We start from the raw sequence: 18,471 nt of genomic DNA on the forward strand, positions 1-18,471 counted from the left end.
TGAGTCACATGCAAGGAGGCTGTAGCTGTGGACAGCTGCGGGAACCTGATTTATCACCATATGCTAATGTGGGAGTCTGTCCAACTAATGCAGGGTTTGTGCGAGTGCCAGGGGATACCCGTGCCACCCATTCATTATTATGTCAGCAACAGTCATCATTAGTATTATAACTTGCACACATGCAAGAAATTGGCTTCTCTCCCCATACACACAACTTAGAATTGCACAGAGCTTCAGATACTCCCATGGCAGTCCCAGCACTCAGGGCGGTTCTGTGCGCTCACATTGTTGCCGCTCCTAAATGCCTAATTTCACGGAAAGGCAGATCCAATGCAGGTCTGTACGAATAGAATGGAGATATGCAAATATGCGTACATCTGCATCTGCGCAGGCGCTGTATACAACTCGCTATATGTGTTTGTGCACAGAGACCAGTCTGTCTCCAAACCAGCCCCACAGCATGTAAAGCATTAACTCAAATGATTACAATATAAAAGGTATTTCTAAAAATTACAAATTGTGTAAATATTCTTTATATGCGTATTTATATTATTATACCATAACACTAATCTCTCCATAATCTTATACATTTTCCAGTTAGGCTCTCTTTACAGTACATCACACATAGATTGTCAGAATACTCCTCTTCAATATATTATAACAAATCTATCTGTATCTGTATTAGGGATGCGGTTATGTTACCCCGAACGATGAATAGCCTGCCAGTCGGCATGCCGACCAGCAGGGACTGTTCCCACTCATGGGTGTCCATAACACCCATAGAGTGGGAATAGAACCTGTGGAGAGCACAGCGAGCCACCGAGTCGCAAGGGGTTTCATTGCGCCCTGCGCCGGCCATCTAACTGCTGGGATCCCAGAGTCTGTATGGTGACCGGCAGTTTCCCAACCGCCTGTCACCAGAACCCAGCCCTTGTATTACACCCTATCTAATATATTATATAATATCTAGATCTGTATTATACCCTATCTAATATATTATATAATATTTTTCTAATAAGGTGAGCTCCCGCACTGGTCGTAGATTAACAAGAAGGGATAAATGCCAACATTCGTATATTCAGTAGGACACGTCTTTGTTCTACCTGCTGGTGGTGCACCAAGGGGTCAGTAATTGCTTACTGTTCATAAATATGGAAAGAGAAAAAGAAAGAAAAACCCTTTTATTGTGCACTGACTCAATAGAAGAAAAGTAACGTAAGCTTAAAACACAACAGTTATTATTATTGTTTAAAATAACGATTCCCCATAAGTTAAAACTGCACAGTAAACATTCAAGTTGATGTTACCGTTGTATACGCGAGCTTACTACTCTCTAACGTAATTCACAATTTAAGTCCAAAATTGGATGATGCGCAGCAAGAGCAAGAAAAACCCACTGGTATAGGTCTTAAATTGGACTTAAATCAGTGCACCATAACATTAACATTGTCCATTTATGATTCTCAAAAAGAGTGACTAGCTTGAAAGAGTGACTAGCTATGAAATTTAACATAGGTATTCTTCAGGTGGGAAATAGGAAAACTGCGTAATTAGAATTTTAAAAAACCTCATCTAAGGGGATGAACAGGGGGTTGACATAATGACGTCAATACCGATGCGTGGCTTGCGTTGGATGAACGATAACTCCCAAACAGACAATTGTATCAAAATTTGGATTGCACCTCCAGTGGATAGAATTTAATAAACTACAAAAATGGTCCTGTCACTTTTTACCATGTCTGCTACGGGTGCTCATCGGGTAACGCCAATAACCATGGATTAATATTACTTACATTAAGATGTCTCAAATTTACATCTCTATAGATTTACCACATTTTTAACACTGATTTAAATTTACAAACATGAAAATCAGAAACTCCCGTGCGAAGAACGGGCAGAACAGCTAGCATTATATAATATCTATATCTCTATATATGTGTGTGTATATATATATATATATATATACATATACAGTGTATGTATATATATATATATATATATGTATAATACACTATCCAATATATTATATCTAATGTATATCTGCATCATATCCTATCCAATATATTATATAATATCTAGCTATATCTGTATAATACACTATCAGTATATTATATCTATCACTGTATATCTGTATTATGGGCCTAATTCAGTAAGGACAAGAATAATTAGCAGAATTTGCAATCCTTCTGAACACATGCTGGGGGCCGCCTATCGCAGGGCAAGACCGCCCAGCATGCTGACTGCTGTTCCCCTACCCCCCCCCCCCCCCCCTTGAACAGGCAGAAATTGTGATTGCATCGCAATTTCCACTTGATAACAGAAATTAAGGTTGCCTTCTGCCAGCGTAGCTTAGCTGCGCCCACAGGTGGCCCACCACCCCATTACTGATCGCAGCAGCAGCGTGAGACATCATGCAGCCACCGCGATCACGCCCACACTATGCCCCCTTTTCACAACGCCACCCCCATTTGCCCGCCTCCTCAACACTCCGTCTACACCTAGGTAATGGAGTGTTGCCGCCCCCACCCCACGACCACCTCTGCCTGATTGACAGGCAGAGGCGATTGCATTTTCTGCGGCCCCCTGCAGAAAATGTGGGCGCATGTGCAGGACGGGCGCATGCACCCGAATCTTTTCTGTAATTTTTGCAGTTGGATCGCGTTCTAGGCCCTATATCCTATCCGATTTTATATATAATGTAACACTGTAGGGGTGCAAGGCGCCTTTTCCTGGGGAATATGGCCGCACGCAGCAGCTGAGGAACAACACAAGTCCAGTTTCTGGTACAACTGACCCCGGCCAGTTTTATTGAAACAGAAAATAAAACAAACCCCAAAATAAAAATACCTTGCCTGTCCGGCACTAACTAAACATAAGATATTCCTAACTGTCACTAAACAAAACACAGAGTTCTTCAGTACATACTGTATAGCTTACTTGCATCAGAAAACGTGTCTCACACACAGATCCTGCAGCCTTCCCAGGCAGTCTGCCCATACTAATCAGGTTATAAGCACTATAACACTCTTACACAGCTGAAACCCTGATTAGCCCTCTGTGAGGCCAAAGACCCGAACTGGGCCCAATGTCTAGAACTCGCCTTATCTCTCTCTCAGAGCCTTTACCCAGCTTTTACAGCAAACTGAAAAGGTTCAGACAAAACAAAAAGCATTTTTCCTAGAAGTTAACATTTTCTAAAACATGTAAGACAAGAACCTGGGACAAATATACCTGCCCTCAAACACTATCCCAGTGTTCTTGTCAGATATCCCCCTCCCCTGTTTCGACCTAGGGGCCGGAACACTTGTAGCCCCCAAACAGAAGATGCGAGACAATGCATCTGCGTTGGCCAATTGTGTTCCCGGTCTATATTCAACAGTAAACTTAAAATCCTGCAACGCTAGAAACCATCTAGTTACCCGAGCATTCTTGCCTCTATTTACATACATCCATTTTAAAGGGGCATGATCCGTCACTAGTCTGAATTGTCTACCCAAGAGGTAATATCTCAAGGTATCTAGTGCCCACTTAATGGCCAAAGCCTCCTTTTCCACAATGGCATACCTTTTTTCATGCTCATTGAGTTTCCTACTCAAATAAATGATAGGGTGTTCGTCCCTATCTCTGGTTTGGGACAGCACAGCACCTATCCCTACCTCTGAGGCATCTGTCTGTACCACAAATTCTTTTGAAAAATCTGGTGTTATCAACACCGGTTGTGAACACAAAGCCACTTTAAACGCTTGGAACGCCTTTTCTGCATCAGGGTTCCATTTCACCACATTTGACTGCTTCCCTTTGGTAAGGTCTGACAACGGCACCGCTGTGGTCGCAAAATTGGGAATAAACCGTCTATAGTACCCAGTAATTCCCAAAAAAGCCCTTACCTGTTTTTTATTCACTGGACGAGGCCAGTTTTGAATAGCATCAACTTTATTCAATTGGGGCCTAATCAGACCTCTGCCTATGGTGAAGCCCAAGTATTTGACCTCCTCCATTGCGAGGCAGCACTTCTTTGGGTTAGCAGTTAACCCTGCCTCTCTGATTGAGTCCAGTACTGCTTGTACTTTAACCAAATGGGACCCCCAGTCTTTACTGTGAATTACCACATCATCCAAATAGGCAGCTGCATATTTTCTATGGGGCCTCAAAATTTTATCCATCGCCCGTTGAAAGGTTGCTGGAGCCCCATGCAACCCAAAGGGTAACTGTCACAACTGAGGGCCTGAGCTGACGGGAGGCAGCCTCAGTTGTAGGGGCTGAGATGTACCGGAACCTGGGAGGTTGTATCAGACCCCTGGACATGTAAGTAACATGAATAATAACTGCCCGAAGGCGTGACCACGACAACTTAGATAAAAGTCAATGATGTTTATTATGACAACTCCGCATCACAGCAGCAATAAAGGAAAACGTAAAAGTCAGCAAAGAATAAATACAGTTCCTGAGTACTACAGCATGGCAGGAGCCACAGGGCACTGGTAGTGTGAGATAGTTCTTATGATCTTCTAGATGGAAAGTCCTTACCAGGCCCGGCTGTAGCAATGGAGATAACCCAGGATTGTACCAGCTGATGTTCCAGGAAGAGCTGGGTTGCTGAAGGTAAAACAGCTGCTGTGGATACTGGCTGGAACCAGACTGTTGTTAGCACGGAGTGGATACTGGCTGGAACCAGTTAAATAATAAATGAACTTTGGGAGCGATGAAATGTGAACTGAAATGTAGAACTTGAGAGCGGAGAAATAATAATTCCGGTGGAGAGTGGTAAAGTGTAGAAAGGACACCGGCCCTTTAAGGGAAGCTGTATTCTGCTGGAAGCTGAGGCTGGAAGCAGGTAGTGTTGTAGCTGGAAACAGATGAATCCACAATGGATTGGAGAGTCAGGCTACACCGCAGGTGGAATGCTGGTGTGGGTCTCTATGGTGGAAGTCTTGAGACAGGAGCTGGAACCTGGAAGACAATCATAGAAGAGAGACAAACAGGAACTAGGTTTGACAACCAAAGCACTGACGTCTTCCTTGCTCAGGCACAGCTTACTTATACCTGCAGCAAGGAAGGGGTTGGCTAGGCAATTATGCAAATCAACAATACAAACAGCAGATTGGTGGAAATGATCAGATGACAGAATCCAAGATGGCTGCGCCCATGCAGACACTTGGAGGGAAGTTTGGTTTGTAATCCATGTGGTCTGGGAAACAGTAATGGCGGCGCCGGCCACCGGAGACAGGAGACGCCAGGCTGATAGATGCACATTTAACCACGCGGGCACAGCGGAGGCCGCGGCTGATGAAAACACCACTCTGACACTCTGCATGTGGAAACTCAGGAACAGCGGAATCTGGTCCTGGAACGCTGAGCCCGCCTTAGGAGGCATCTGAAGGGTAAGTAATGGCGTCCAGATACCCGGATCGTGACAGCACCCCCCCCTTTAGGAGTGGCCCCAGGACACTTCTTAGGCTTTAAAGGAAACTTTGCGTGGAAATTTCGGACCAAGGCAGGAGCATGGACGTCAGAGGCATTGGTCCAAGAGCGTTCTTCAGGACCATAGCCCTTCCAGTCAATGAGATACTGAAGTTGACCGTAACGGTGACGTGAGTCCAGGATCTTGGCCACTTCATACTCAACGCCTCGTTGAGTTTGGACTTTCGGAGTTGGTGGAAGTGAGGAATGAAACCGATTCAAGATTAGCGGTTTCAACAGGGAAACATGGAATGTCCTGGGTATTTTTAAGAAGGGAGGTAACTGGAGTCTGTAAGCAACAGGATTGATGACTTGATCAATTTTAAAAGGACCGATGTAGCGAGGTGCAAACTTCATACTGGGAACTCTTAACCTCAAATTCTTCGTGGATAACCATACCCGATCACCCACCTTGAGAGCAGGAACTGCTCGACGCTTCTTATCCGCAAACTTCTTGTACCTGAACGATGCCTTGAGCAGAGCTGATCGTACGCTCTTCCAGATATTGGCAAACTGATGCAAGGTGATATCCACTGCGGGAACAGAAGTTGCTGGAAGCGGTTGGAACTCAGGGACTTTAGGGTGGAATCCAAAGTTGGTGAAGAATGGTGTTGAAGAAGATGAAGAATGATACTGGTTGTTATGACAGAACTCGGCCCAGGGAAGTAATTGAACCCAGTCATCTTGAGAGGAGGACACATAGATGCGGAGGAAGGCCTCCAAGTCCTGATTCACCCTCTCAGTTTGACCATTGGTCTGAGGATGGTAAGCCGTGGAAAACTTTAACTTGACTTGGAGGACTTGACATAAACTTCGCCAGAATTTGGCTGTGAATTGAACTCCTCGATCTGAGATAATTTCTTCTGGAAGACCGTGGAGTCTGAAGATCTCTTGTATGAATACTTGAGCCAACTTGGAAGCTGACGGAAGACCGGTGAGAGGAATGAAGTGTGCCATCTTGGTGAACCGGTCAACTACCACCCAGATGGTATTGAACTTGTTGCACATGGGCAAATCTGTAATAAAATCCATCGACAAATGGGTCCATGGTCGACGGGGAACAGATAGTGGAACCAGTTGCCCCGCAGGCGACTGGCGGGATACTTTATGTTGAGCACACTTTGGGCAAGATGCAATAAACTCCAAAACGTCCTTTTTCAGAGTTGGCCACCAATAGGACCTAGAGATAAACTCCAGGGTTTTTTGGATACCTGTATGTCCGGCAAAACGGGAAGCATGGGCCCAATGCATGAGCTTCTTCCTTAGTGTCGGCTTCACAAAACTTTTCCCTGATGGGGGCGTAGAGTCCATCCCTACCGTGGAGAATGCCAACGGATTTATAATAGGATGCTTGTCTGAAGACTCTGACTCATTTTCTTGCTCCCATGAGCGGGAAAGGGCATCGGCCTTGCGATTCTGAGAGCCCGGACAGAACTGGAGTTTAAAGTCGAACCTGGAAAAGAAAAGTGCCCATCTGGCCTGACGAGGGTTGAGACATTGTGCGCCTTTTAGATATAGAAGGTTCTTGTGGTCTGTAAGGATGGTGATTGAATGAGAAGCTCCCTCCAACAGATATCTCCACTCCTCTAGAGCGAGCTTGATGGCTAGCAACTCCTGGTCGCCAATGGCATAGTTGCGCTCCGCTGGGGAGAACTTCCGTGAGAAGAAACTGCAAGGATGTAAATGACCATCTTTAGCCCTCTGAGATAACACCGCTCCTACTCCAACGGAGGAGGCATCCACCTCTAAGATGAAAGGAGAGTCGACGTCAGGCTGTTTCAGGACAGGTGCAGAGATGAACCTCTGTTTTAAAAGATGGAAAGCTTGCATGGCTTCTTCAGACCACTTGGACGGGTTAGCACCCTTCTTGGTGAAAGCAGTAATAGGCGCCACAATGGTGGAAAAGTCTCGTATAAACTTTCGGTAATAATTGGCGAACCCTAAGAACCTCTGGACCCCTTTGAGGGTTAAGGGTACTGGCCAATTCTGGATTGCTTGTAGTTTCTCAGGATCCATCTCTAGTCCGGAACCGGACACAATGTACCCTAGAAACGGAATGGACTTGACTTCAAAGACGCATTTCTCTAATTTGCAGTAGAGATGATTGACACGGAGACGGGACAGAACCTCCTTTACCCAGAAACGATGTTCCTCTAAATTGTTGGCAAAAATGAGGATATCATCTAGATAGACCACGACATGACGGTATAGAATGTCTCTGAAGATCTCATTGACGAAATGCTGGAAGACAGCTGGAGCATTGCTCAATCCGAAGGGCATGACGAGGTACTCATAATGTCCGTCACGGGTGTTAAATGCGGTCTTCCACTCGTCACCCTCACGGATCCGGATGAGATTGTATGCACCTCTCAGGTCCAGCTTTGTAAAGATGGTAGCTCCGCTAACTCTGTCAAAGAGCTCAGTAATCAGGGGTAAAGGATAGCGGTTCTTGATGGTAATGTCGTTCAAACCTCTGTAGTCGATGCACGGCCGCAGACCACCATCTTTCTTCTTTACAAAAAAGAAGCCTGCGCCGGCTGGAGAAGAAGAAGGTCGAATGAACCCCTTTGCTAGGTTCTCTTTTATGTATTCCTCCATAGAATGCGTCTCGGGGAGAGACAACGGATAAGTTCGGCCTCGAGGTGGAACCTTCCCTGGAACGAGATCAATCGGGCAGTCCCATTCTCTATGAGGGGGAAGGATATCAGCAGAAGCTTTACTGAACACATCCGTGAAATCTTGATATGGAGGAGGTGGAACATCAGACGACCTGGGGGAGGAGGAACAGACAGGCAACACTTTAAACAAACATGTCTTAGTACAGGAGGAACCCCATGCCAGGATTTGCGTAGTCGTCCAATCAATTGTAGGATTGTGAAGACGGAGCCATGGAAGGCCCAGGACCACAGGATGTGTGGCTCTTGGAATCACTAAAAGTGAAATAAGTTCGGAATGAAGAACTCCCACTCTCAGACGAACTGGTAGAGTCCTTAGAGAAATAACTGTATCAAAAATTTTACTGCCATCCACAGCAGTTAAGGAAAAGGACGAAGGAAGTCTCTCGGTGGGTAGGGACCACCGTTTAACATAGGCTTCGGTAATAAAGTTCCCAGCTGCTCCGGAATCCAGGAGGGCAATGACGTTCTGATAACGTTGAGCAACTTGAAGCGAGACTGGGAGGTTACAATCTTGAGGAGATGGAGAGGAGATCATTACTCCTAGCCGGCCCTCTCCTTGGCGAGCTAGGATTTGGAGTTTCCCGGACGTTTGGGACAGGCATTAATGGTGTGAGACGGAGCTGCACAGTACAAACAGAGAAACTCGGAGAGACGTCTTCGGCGCTCAGCAGGAGTTAAACGGGAACGGCCAATTTGCATGGGTTCATCTTTAGTTGGTGACAGTTGGCGAGGAGGAGGAGCAGAAGATTTTGGAGCAGATGATCCTCCACGCTCAGTTGCTCTCTCTCTGAAACGTAAGTCAACTTTCGTACAAAGTGAGATTAACTCATCTAACTTGGAGGGTAAGTCTCTGGTAGCTAACTCATCTTTAATACGCTCGGATAAACCATGCCAGAATGCAGCATACAGGGCCTCGTCGTTCCATGCCAGTTCGGATGCCAGGATCTGGAACTGTATAAGATATTGTCCTACAGTACGTGATCCCTGGCGTAAACGGAGAATCTCAGACGAAGCTGAAGTTACCCGGCCTGGCTCGTCGAAGATGCGCCTGAATGTTGACACGAATGCAGTGTAAGAAGATAGCAGGGTGTCGGACCTCTCCCATAACGGTGATGCCCAATCGAGGGCTGAGCCACTGAGAAGAGAAATAATGTAGGCAATTTTTGTACGGTCACTGGGGAAATTGCCAGGTTGTAGCTCAAACTGAATCTCACACTGGTTGAGAAATCCCCTGCAGAATCTTGGAGATCCGTCAAATTTTGCTGGCGTTGGAAGATGAAGACGTGGAGCAGGAATGGGTAAGGTGGGTGGGGTTATAGCTGGAGTCACTGTGGTTGACGCACCAGACGCGCCTGATCCACGGAGAGTGGTCTGAATCCCATCCAGCCGAGTAGAGAGATCCTGGAGACAGCGGATGATGTGGCCCTGTGCAGCCTCCTGATGTTCTAGTCGGGCTGCCAGTTCTTGCATCGGCCTGGCCGCTTGATCCTGGTCTCCGGCTGGATTCATTAGGTCAGTGCTTACTGTCACAACTGAGGGCCTGAGCTGACGGGAGGCAGCCTCAGTTGTAGGGGCTGAGATGTACCGGAACCTGGGAGGTTGTATCAGACCCCTGGACATGTAAGTAACATGAATAATAACTGCCCGAAGGCGTGACCACGACAACTTAGATAAAAGTCAATGATGTTTATTATGACAACTCCGCATCACAGCAGCAATAAAGGAAAACGTAAAAGTCAGCAAAGAATAAATACAGTTCCTGAGTACTACAGCATGGCAGGAGCCACAGGGCACTGGTAGTGTGAGATAGTTCTTATGATCTTCTAGATGGAAAGTCCTTACCAGGCCCGGCTGTAGCAATGGAGATAACCCAGGATTGTACCAGCTGATGTTCCAGGAAGAGCTGGGTTGCTGAAGGTAAAACAGCTGCTGTGGATACTGGCTGGAACCAGACTGTTGTTAGCACGGAGTGGATACTGGCTGGAACCAGTTAAATAATAAATGAACTTTGGGAGCGATGAAATGTGAACTGAAATGTAGAACTTGAGAGCGGAGAAATAATAATTCCGGTGGAGAGTGGTAAAGTGTAGAAAGGACACCGGCCCTTTAAGGGAAGCTGTATTCTGCTGGAAGCTGAGGCTGGAAGCAGGTAGTGTTGTAGCTGGAAACAGATGAATCCACAATGGATTGGAGAGTCAGGCTACACCGCAGGTGGAATGCTGGTGTGGGTCTCTATGGTGGAAGTCTTGAGACAGGAGCTGGAACCTGGAAGACAATCATAGAAGAGAGACAAACAGGAACTAGGTTTGACAACCAAAGCACTGACGTCTTCCTTGCTCAGGCACAGCTTACTTATACCTGCAGCAAGGAAGGGGTTGGCTAGGCAATTATGCAAATCAACAATACAAACAGCAGATTGGTGGAAATGATCAGATGACAGAATCCAAGATGGCTGCGCCCATGCAGACACTTGGAGGGAAGTTTGGTTTGTAATCCATGTGGTCTGGGAAACAGTAATGGCGGCGCCGGCCACCGGAGACAGGAGACGCCAGGCTGATAGATGCACATTTAACCACGCGGGCACAGCGGAGGCCGCGGCTGATGAAAACACCACTCTGACACTCTGCATGTGGAAACTCAGGAACAGCGGAATCTGGTCCTGGAACGCTGAGCCCGCCTTAGGAGGCATCTGAAGGGTAAGTAATGGCGTCCAGATACCCGGATCGTGACAGTAACATCTTATACTGGTACAGCCCCTCCGGAACCGGAAAGGCTGTTTTTTCTTTGGCGCTATCAGATAAAGGTATTTGCCAGTAACCTTTGGTCAGGTCCAATGTGGTGAGAAACCTGGCTGTTCCCAGCCTTTCTACAAGCTCATCCACACGGGGCATGGGGTATGCGTCAAACTTGGACACCTCATTTAACTTACGAAAGTCATTACAGAAGCGTATGCTACCGTCGGGCTTCGGGATGAGCACTATGGGACTGGACCACTCACTGTTAGACTCCTCTATGACTCCAAGTTCTAACATGGTTTTAACTTCTTTAGAAATAGCTTCTCGCTGAGCTTCAGGAATCCTATATGGCTTTAAATGAACCCTGACCCCTGGTTCTGTGACAATGTCATGTTTTATTATGGTCGTTCGGCCAGGCAGCTCTGAAAATACCTCCCTATTTTGGATGAGAAATTCTTTAACCTGATTGTTCTGATCAGCTGACAATGTCTCTGACACCTTCACTGCGGGAAGCAACCGGGGTGAAGACACCGAAGGGCAAGGCTCCGCTGACAGAGACAACCTATCTTTCCAGGGTTTGATTAAGTTAACATGGTAGATCTGTTCGGGTTTTCTCTTTCCCGGCTGGTATACTTTGTAATTAACCTCATTCACTTTTTCCCTAATCTCAAATGGACCCTGCCATTTAGCTAGGAATTTGCTTTCCACAGTGGGTACCAAAACAAGAACTCTATCTCCAGGAGCAAATTCCCGTATCTTGGCACTCCGGTTATAGACCCTCTGTTGAGCACTTTGGGCCTGTTCCATGTGCTCTCTGACAACAGGTACCACGGCTGCAATCCTATCCTGCATTTGTGTTACATGCTCAATAACGCTTCTATAAGGAGTGGGCTGTCCTTCCCACGTCTCTTTGGCAATATCCAACAGCCCTCTGGGGTGTCTACCATACAACAAATCAAATGGAGAAAACCCCGTAGAGGACTGAGGAACTTCTCTGATGGCCATTAACAAGTAGGGCAACAAACAATCCCAGTTTTTCCCATCTCTCTCAACAACCTTTTTTAACATACTTTTTAATGTTTTATTAAACCTTTCCACCAACCCGTCAGTTTGGGGATGGTAGATGGACGTCCTGAGGTGAGTGACCTTAAATAACTTGCACAATTCTTTCATGATCCTTGACATAAATGGAGTACCTTGGTCAGTCAAAATTTCTTTTGGTATTCCCACTCTACTAAATACCTGCACCAGCTCCCTAGCTATCGCCTTGGTTGTGATAGTGCGTAAAGGGACAGCCTCAGGATATCGAGTGGCATAGTCCATAATTACCAGGATATACTGATGGCCCCGAGCAGACTTTAACAAGGGCCCCACGAGATCCATGGCTATTCTGTCAAACGGGACCTCTATAATAGGCATGGGAACTAGTGGGCTCCTGAAATGGGGTCTAGGGGCATGATACTGGCATTCAGGACAGGAAGAACAATATTCAGACACTTCTTTATAAACCCCTGGCCAAAAGAACCTTTGTAAAACTCTTTCAGTGGTTTTTTCTGCCCCTAAATGTCCTGCGGTAACGTGACTATGAGCTAAATCTAGTACCGTTCTCCGATAAGGCTGGGGAACTACCAACTGTTCCACCACATCCTCACCCCTTTTGACAATGTGGTACAAGAGCTCATTACAGATGGCCATGTGGGGATACGTAACCCTGTCACCTGGTACCACAGGTTCCCCATTAACAATCTTAACATTCTCTCTAGCCTTTATTAAGGTAGGATCCTTTAACTGTTCAGACGCAAACAGATCCTTCTTTACCTCCAGGTCAGGCACGCTTTCAGTTCTAACTACTATGTCTCTGTTCCCAGCAAGAGGGTCCTCACTGGACTCCCCATCTGTCACTTCCCCAGCCAAACTAGCAAAAGGCAAAGGGCCAGAAAGTTCCGAAGACCCACGTACATCCATAAAATCACCGGTATTATCAACTGGCTTTTTACTTCTCACATCTGTAGATAACCGTGATTCCCACAGTTTCCAAAAATGAGGAAAATCCCTCCCTATTATGGCCTCATGCACCAAGGTAGGGACCAGTCCCACTTTAACTATTGCTGACCCACAACAAGTTTCTATATTCACCTCAGCAGTGGCATAATGTTGGGTATCCCCATGTATGCAAGTTACCCCAATAGGTATTTGCTGGACCTTTAAGGGGTTCACTAACCCAGCTTTCACGAGGGTAACTAAACTTCCTGAATCTAGCAAGGCCTCTACCCGGTTACCCTCTAAGAACACATCACACATTTGTTTTTCCAGCTCAGGTGAAGGTACCACAGTACAGGCTAACCTAGCAAAGAAAGACATTCTGCGACATTCAAAGGCAGCATCACATTGCATGGGTTCTTGCGTGACTGGGCAATTGGCAATAACATGACCTGGCATACCACACCTAAAACATTTAATCACACGATTATCAACCCGTTTGGGCAGCATAGACCGTTCTAGCCCCATTGGCCTGTTTCCAGGGCCAGTGTTTACAGTCTCTCCAGCCTTGCGTTCTCTTAACCGCCCAGCAACGTTTTCCCACGGAACAGTCTTACCAGTCTTTACTGAAGGGCGCTGTCGAGGATCTATGGGTTGCTGGGTGGTCATCAGTAGTTCCTCTGCTGCCAAATACCTCTCTACCATGTCCACTAATTGGTCAGCAGTACCCGGGTTTCCATGGCTCACCCACTTGCGCAGGACCATGGGCAAAGATCTCAAGTAGCGGTCCATGACGACTCTTTCCACCATCTGGGGACCAGTTAATGTCTCTGGCTGTAGCCATTCTTTTGTTAGCTGAATAAGGTCGTGCATCTGGGAGCGCGGAGGCTTCTCCATGGCGTACAGCCAACGGTGCACCCGTTGTGCTCGTACTGACAGCGTGACTCCCAGGCGGGTCAGGATCTCAGTCTTTAGTTTATCATAGTCCCGAGCCTCAGCAGGGCTTAAATCAAAGTAAGCTTTTTGGGGCTCACCTGACAGGAAAGGTGCCAGCAGACTGGCCCACTGTGCTTTCGGCCAGTTCTCACGCTCGGCAGTCCTTTCAAACGTGGTCAGATAGGCCTCCACATCATCAGCCTCTGTCATTTTCTGCAGGAAGTGACTGGCCCGTATAGAACTAGAGCTGGTTGGAGCACTGACGGCCACATCTCCAACCCGAGCTGCAAGTCTCTGCACCACTTCTGCTAAGGCCTCTCTATCCTGATGCTGTTGCCTGTAAAGTTCATCAACAACTGCCTGCTGTTGTCTCTTATTTTCCTCCATTGCCACCTGCTGCTGTCTGTTGGCCTCCTGCTGTAGTCTCCAATTTTCCTCCATTGCCACCTGCTGTTGTCTCCTATTTTCCTCCATTGCCACCTGCTGCTGTCGGTTGGCCTCCTGCTGAGCCGCTGTAGCTTGCAGCAAGGCTTTAAGCAGATCCTCCATGTCGACAGATTTTTCAGGCGGCTTTGTAGCTGCTTTCACCCAGGACATATATCAAACCCTCAGGGGTGAGTCTCAGTAACTTCACACTGGGCTGTATCTGCATAAACCACCGTTTTCTGCAGGCCTCACAAAGCTGCTGCTTTCACTTATGCGCAGAACGGTGTGCTCGCATTCTCCACCAAGTTGTAACACTGTAGGGGTGCAAGGCGCCTTTTCCTGGGGAATATGGCCGCACGCAGCAGCTGAGGAACAACACAAGTCCAGTTTCTGGTACAACTGACCCCGGCCAGTTTTATTGAAACAGAAAATAAAACAAACCCCAAAATAAAAATACCTTGCCTGTCCGGCACTAACTAAACATAAGATATTCCTAACTGTCACTAAACAAAACACAGAGTTCTTCAGTACATACTGTATAGCTTCCTTGCATCAGAAAACGTGTCTCTCACACACAGATCCTGCAGCCTTCCCAGGCAGTCTGCCCATACTAATCAGGTTAGAAGCACTATAACACTCTTACACAGCTGAAACCCTGATTAGCCCTCTGTGAGGCCAAAGACCCGAACTGGGCCCAATGTCTAGAACTCGCCTTATCTCTCTCTCAGAGCCTTTACCCAGATTTTACAGCAAACTGAAAAGGTTCAGACAAAACAAAAAGCATTTTTCCTAGAAGTTAACATTTTCTAAAACATGTAAGACAAGAACCTGGGACAAATATACCTGCCCTCAAACACTATCCCAGTGTTCTTGTCACAATAATCTGTATTATCCTATCCAATATATTATATCGATCTATATCTGTATTATATCCTATCCAATATATTATAGCTATCTACATCTGTATTATAACCTATCCAATATATGACATCTAGAATACAAAGATAGTGGAACACAAGATTCTCTTAAACATTACCTTGTCAGCAATCAGTGTCAGTGACATTGGACAAAAGTTAGTAATTGTGTTATACTGTGTAATATGCTGCTGTTGCAGCAGTAAATAATATGAGATAACTAGTATACTGCTTACAGGTTAAAAATATATTATTTTTTCAGAAATTAATGCAAAAGCGCTTGTCTTAGAAGCCTTTGAACGCTACCGACTCAAAACATGTATTGACTTCAAACCTTGGGAGGGAGAACCAAATTACATCTCTGTGTTCAAGGAAAGTGGGTATGCAAACTTTTTCTATAGACACTATTCAGCATCAATTGTTTTACAATTCATTTACCAAACAGTATTGGCCATAAATCACAATATTTCTGGTGTGTGCAATAAAATAGTTAAATATTGTGCAGTTATACACAATAATGTACAATAAAGCAATTAGGTCATGTGCAATCCCGTTTAATAGTGTGAGTTTATTACACCTTTAGGTCAAAATACTCACTATGAACAAACTGTAAAGCTGTCAAATGTTTTGATGCATTCTTATCTCTTATGGAATGTTATGCTCTTCTTCTCTCAGAGCAGAACCTGGAGGGACCCAAATCATGAAATACCGAATTCCAAACCGCGGAAAGATCCAAACGGGGTCTCGGTTCGGGTAGGATCTCCTCAGGAGATCTGGACCGGGTTTCAGTTCGGATCCACAAAATTTGGATGGATTCGGATTTCTGGACAACCGAATCCCACATTTCTACCTATTAATTGTGCCTCTGTAACCAGTGGAGCACGCTGTACCTCCTTTAATTGTGCCTGAGCTGTTCCCTACTCAGCGCTTTGTGGTTGCTAGAAATTCCTTCAGGTGTGGTGATCACAAAATAAAATTAACTCTAGTGTATGCCTGGATTGCAAAGCATTTTACATGCAAGCATAGCCATAACTGAAACTACTGCAGAACCCAGTAAAATGACCCATCAAGCCACCAATGTTTTTCAAGCTCCAGTCACCTATGCTACAGTATATCTCCGAAGTCCTGTGCTCAGAGGAGAACAGCGTCATATCCATGTGCTGCAGGCAAAAGAATGAGGGGATACACACATCACCTCTGAAGTGCACGTCTTGGCATTCTAGGGCACAAGATGTGAATTCGGAATTGATGGAATAGGAACTTCTTCTCTGAGCAAAGTAAGTTAGGGCTGGGAAGAGCAAAGGCTGTTCCTCACTAAAAACTATGCAGCCCCCATTAAAATATTCCCTCAGATACTGAGAGTCAGATAACCCTAGATCAGGGGTGGCCAACTAGTCCTAGTCAAAGAGCCCAGAATTGTCTCCAAGAAAGCTGAAGAGCCAGTATCATGCACACGCACCAATGGGCGTGGCCTAGTAAAAATGGGTGTGGTCTAGCTGGCACAAGCTCACGCCCCATCCCCAGCTCTCAGAAAACTCCTCTCTCCTCCCCTTCCCCCCAGTTTTCAGACATCACCTCTCTCCTCCCCCCATCCCCAGCTCTCAGACAGCACCTCCCTCCTCTCCCCCCCAGCTTTCAGACAGCACCTTTCTCCTCTCCCCCCCAGCTCTCCGACAGCACATCTCTCTTCCCCCCCATCCCCAGCTCTCACACAGTACCTCTCTATTCTCCCCCCCCCCAGCTCTCAGACAGCACCTCTCTCCTCCCCCCCATCCCCAGCTCTCAGACAGCACCTCTCTCCTCTCCCCCCATCCCCAGGTCTTCAGACAGCACCTCTCTCTCCTCCCCCCCCCCAGCTCTCAGACAGCACCTCTCTCTTCTCTCCCCCAGCTCTAAGATAGCACATCTCTCTTCCCCCCATTCCCAGCTCTCACACAGCACCTCTCTCCTCTCCCCCCCAGCTCTCCGACAGCACATCTCTCTTCCCCCCCCCATCCCCAGCTCTCACACAGCACCTCTCTCCTCTCCCCCCCCGCTCTCTGACAGCACCTCCCCCCCTCCACTCTTAGACAGCGCTTCTGTCCTCCCCCCGCTCTTAAACTGTTCCTCTGTCCTCCCCCCCCCCCCCCTTAGACAGCGCCTCTGTCCTTTCCCCCCCCCACGCTCTTAGACAGCTCCTCTGTCCTCTGTTCCCACCGGCTCTTAGACAGTGACTCTCCAGATCAACACAACAGCCCCCCCCCCCCGCACCTCTTGTTGGTCGCATAGTAGGGCAGGGCAGAGCACCACACGCTCACTTACCATGCCTTGTCGATCGTTCTCCCTTCTCTGGGCGCCCGCTGTCTGCAGTCTTCCCGCTCCGGGGATCCGTCCTCCTTGCGGCTCCGCCTCTCAATCGCTGTGCGGCTGTGACATCATGAAGTCACTTTGCACGCACAGAGCGGAGCGGAGATGAGCTGAGATACACATGAAGCCTCCTCTGAACTGCTGAACGTCAGTCCGAGGAGGCTTCATGTGTGTAATGGTGAGCAGCGGCAGCCAGGGAGCCGGGGGCCACATTAACACAAAGAGACGCATGCGGCTCGAGAGCCACGGGTTGGCCACCCCTGCAATAGACACTGGGCCAGATTCATGGATTGACACAGTAGCACAGTAGCTACATCTTTATATGCAGCTACTGTGGAAATGATGTTAATGCAGCAGGAGGTGTCTTGTGGTAATAGATGCCTCCTGCTGCTTCTGTGATTTGCTGCTGTGTCTGGGGACATACATTAGCATCAGATCACTCTGTGGGACCATCATCTAAATAACCTTCAGGTTTCTCAGAATGACTGCTGCAATTGCTCTGCTGGGGCCAGGGAGTCTTCATCTGGAGACGCAGATCCTCTGTGAAAGAGTCCATTTGCCCCCAAACGGCTGCAGACTGTCACTCACCTGATATCTGCAGCCACACTGCATGTGAGGACGCAGGACCTGAACATGCGCTGTACAGGTCCTGTGCAAAAGCAGTTTTCTGAACATCAGAAAACTATGATAACTTCGCTCCTGCGTTTGTCCATGAATCAAGACGATATTTCTCACTTAATAGCGTCCACAAAGCTTATCTGCAAACTGGCTTGTTTGTAACTGTAATCACTTCTATGCTGTCCAATCAGGTGTGACATAAGAAAGCCCAGGCTTTTTTGTCTTGTTCCTTCCCATTCCTTATTGGACAGGATGTAGGGAGCACAAGCATACTTCACACCCAGAGCACAGAATTCTTAGCAGGGATTGTGTCAAGTTCTCATAGACCACTAAATATATTACAGATACATACTGTATATAAGAGCTGCTAGTTACTGT

At 46.9% G+C, this 18,471-nt stretch overlaps 1 protein-coding gene across 1 annotated transcript in view; it reads left to right on the forward strand.

The window, feature by feature from the left end:
• The window catches only part of LOC134929649 (meprin A subunit beta-like), a 118,662-nt gene that overhangs the window by 20,179 nt on the left and 80,012 nt on the right, over positions 1 to 18,471 (forward strand). The window contains exon 6 of the mRNA XM_063925229.1: positions 15,392 to 15,509. Within this exon, the coding sequence (XP_063781299.1) occupies positions 15,392 to 15,509 (118 nt within the window). The remainder of the gene's footprint in view (positions 1 to 15,391; positions 15,510 to 18,471) is intronic.

The sequence above is a fragment of the Pseudophryne corroboree genome, chromosome 5 (genome assembly GCF_028390025.1).
Source record: "Pseudophryne corroboree isolate aPseCor3 chromosome 5, aPseCor3.hap2, whole genome shotgun sequence".
NCBI classification, from domain to species: domain Eukaryota; kingdom Metazoa; phylum Chordata; class Amphibia; order Anura; family Myobatrachidae; genus Pseudophryne; species Pseudophryne corroboree.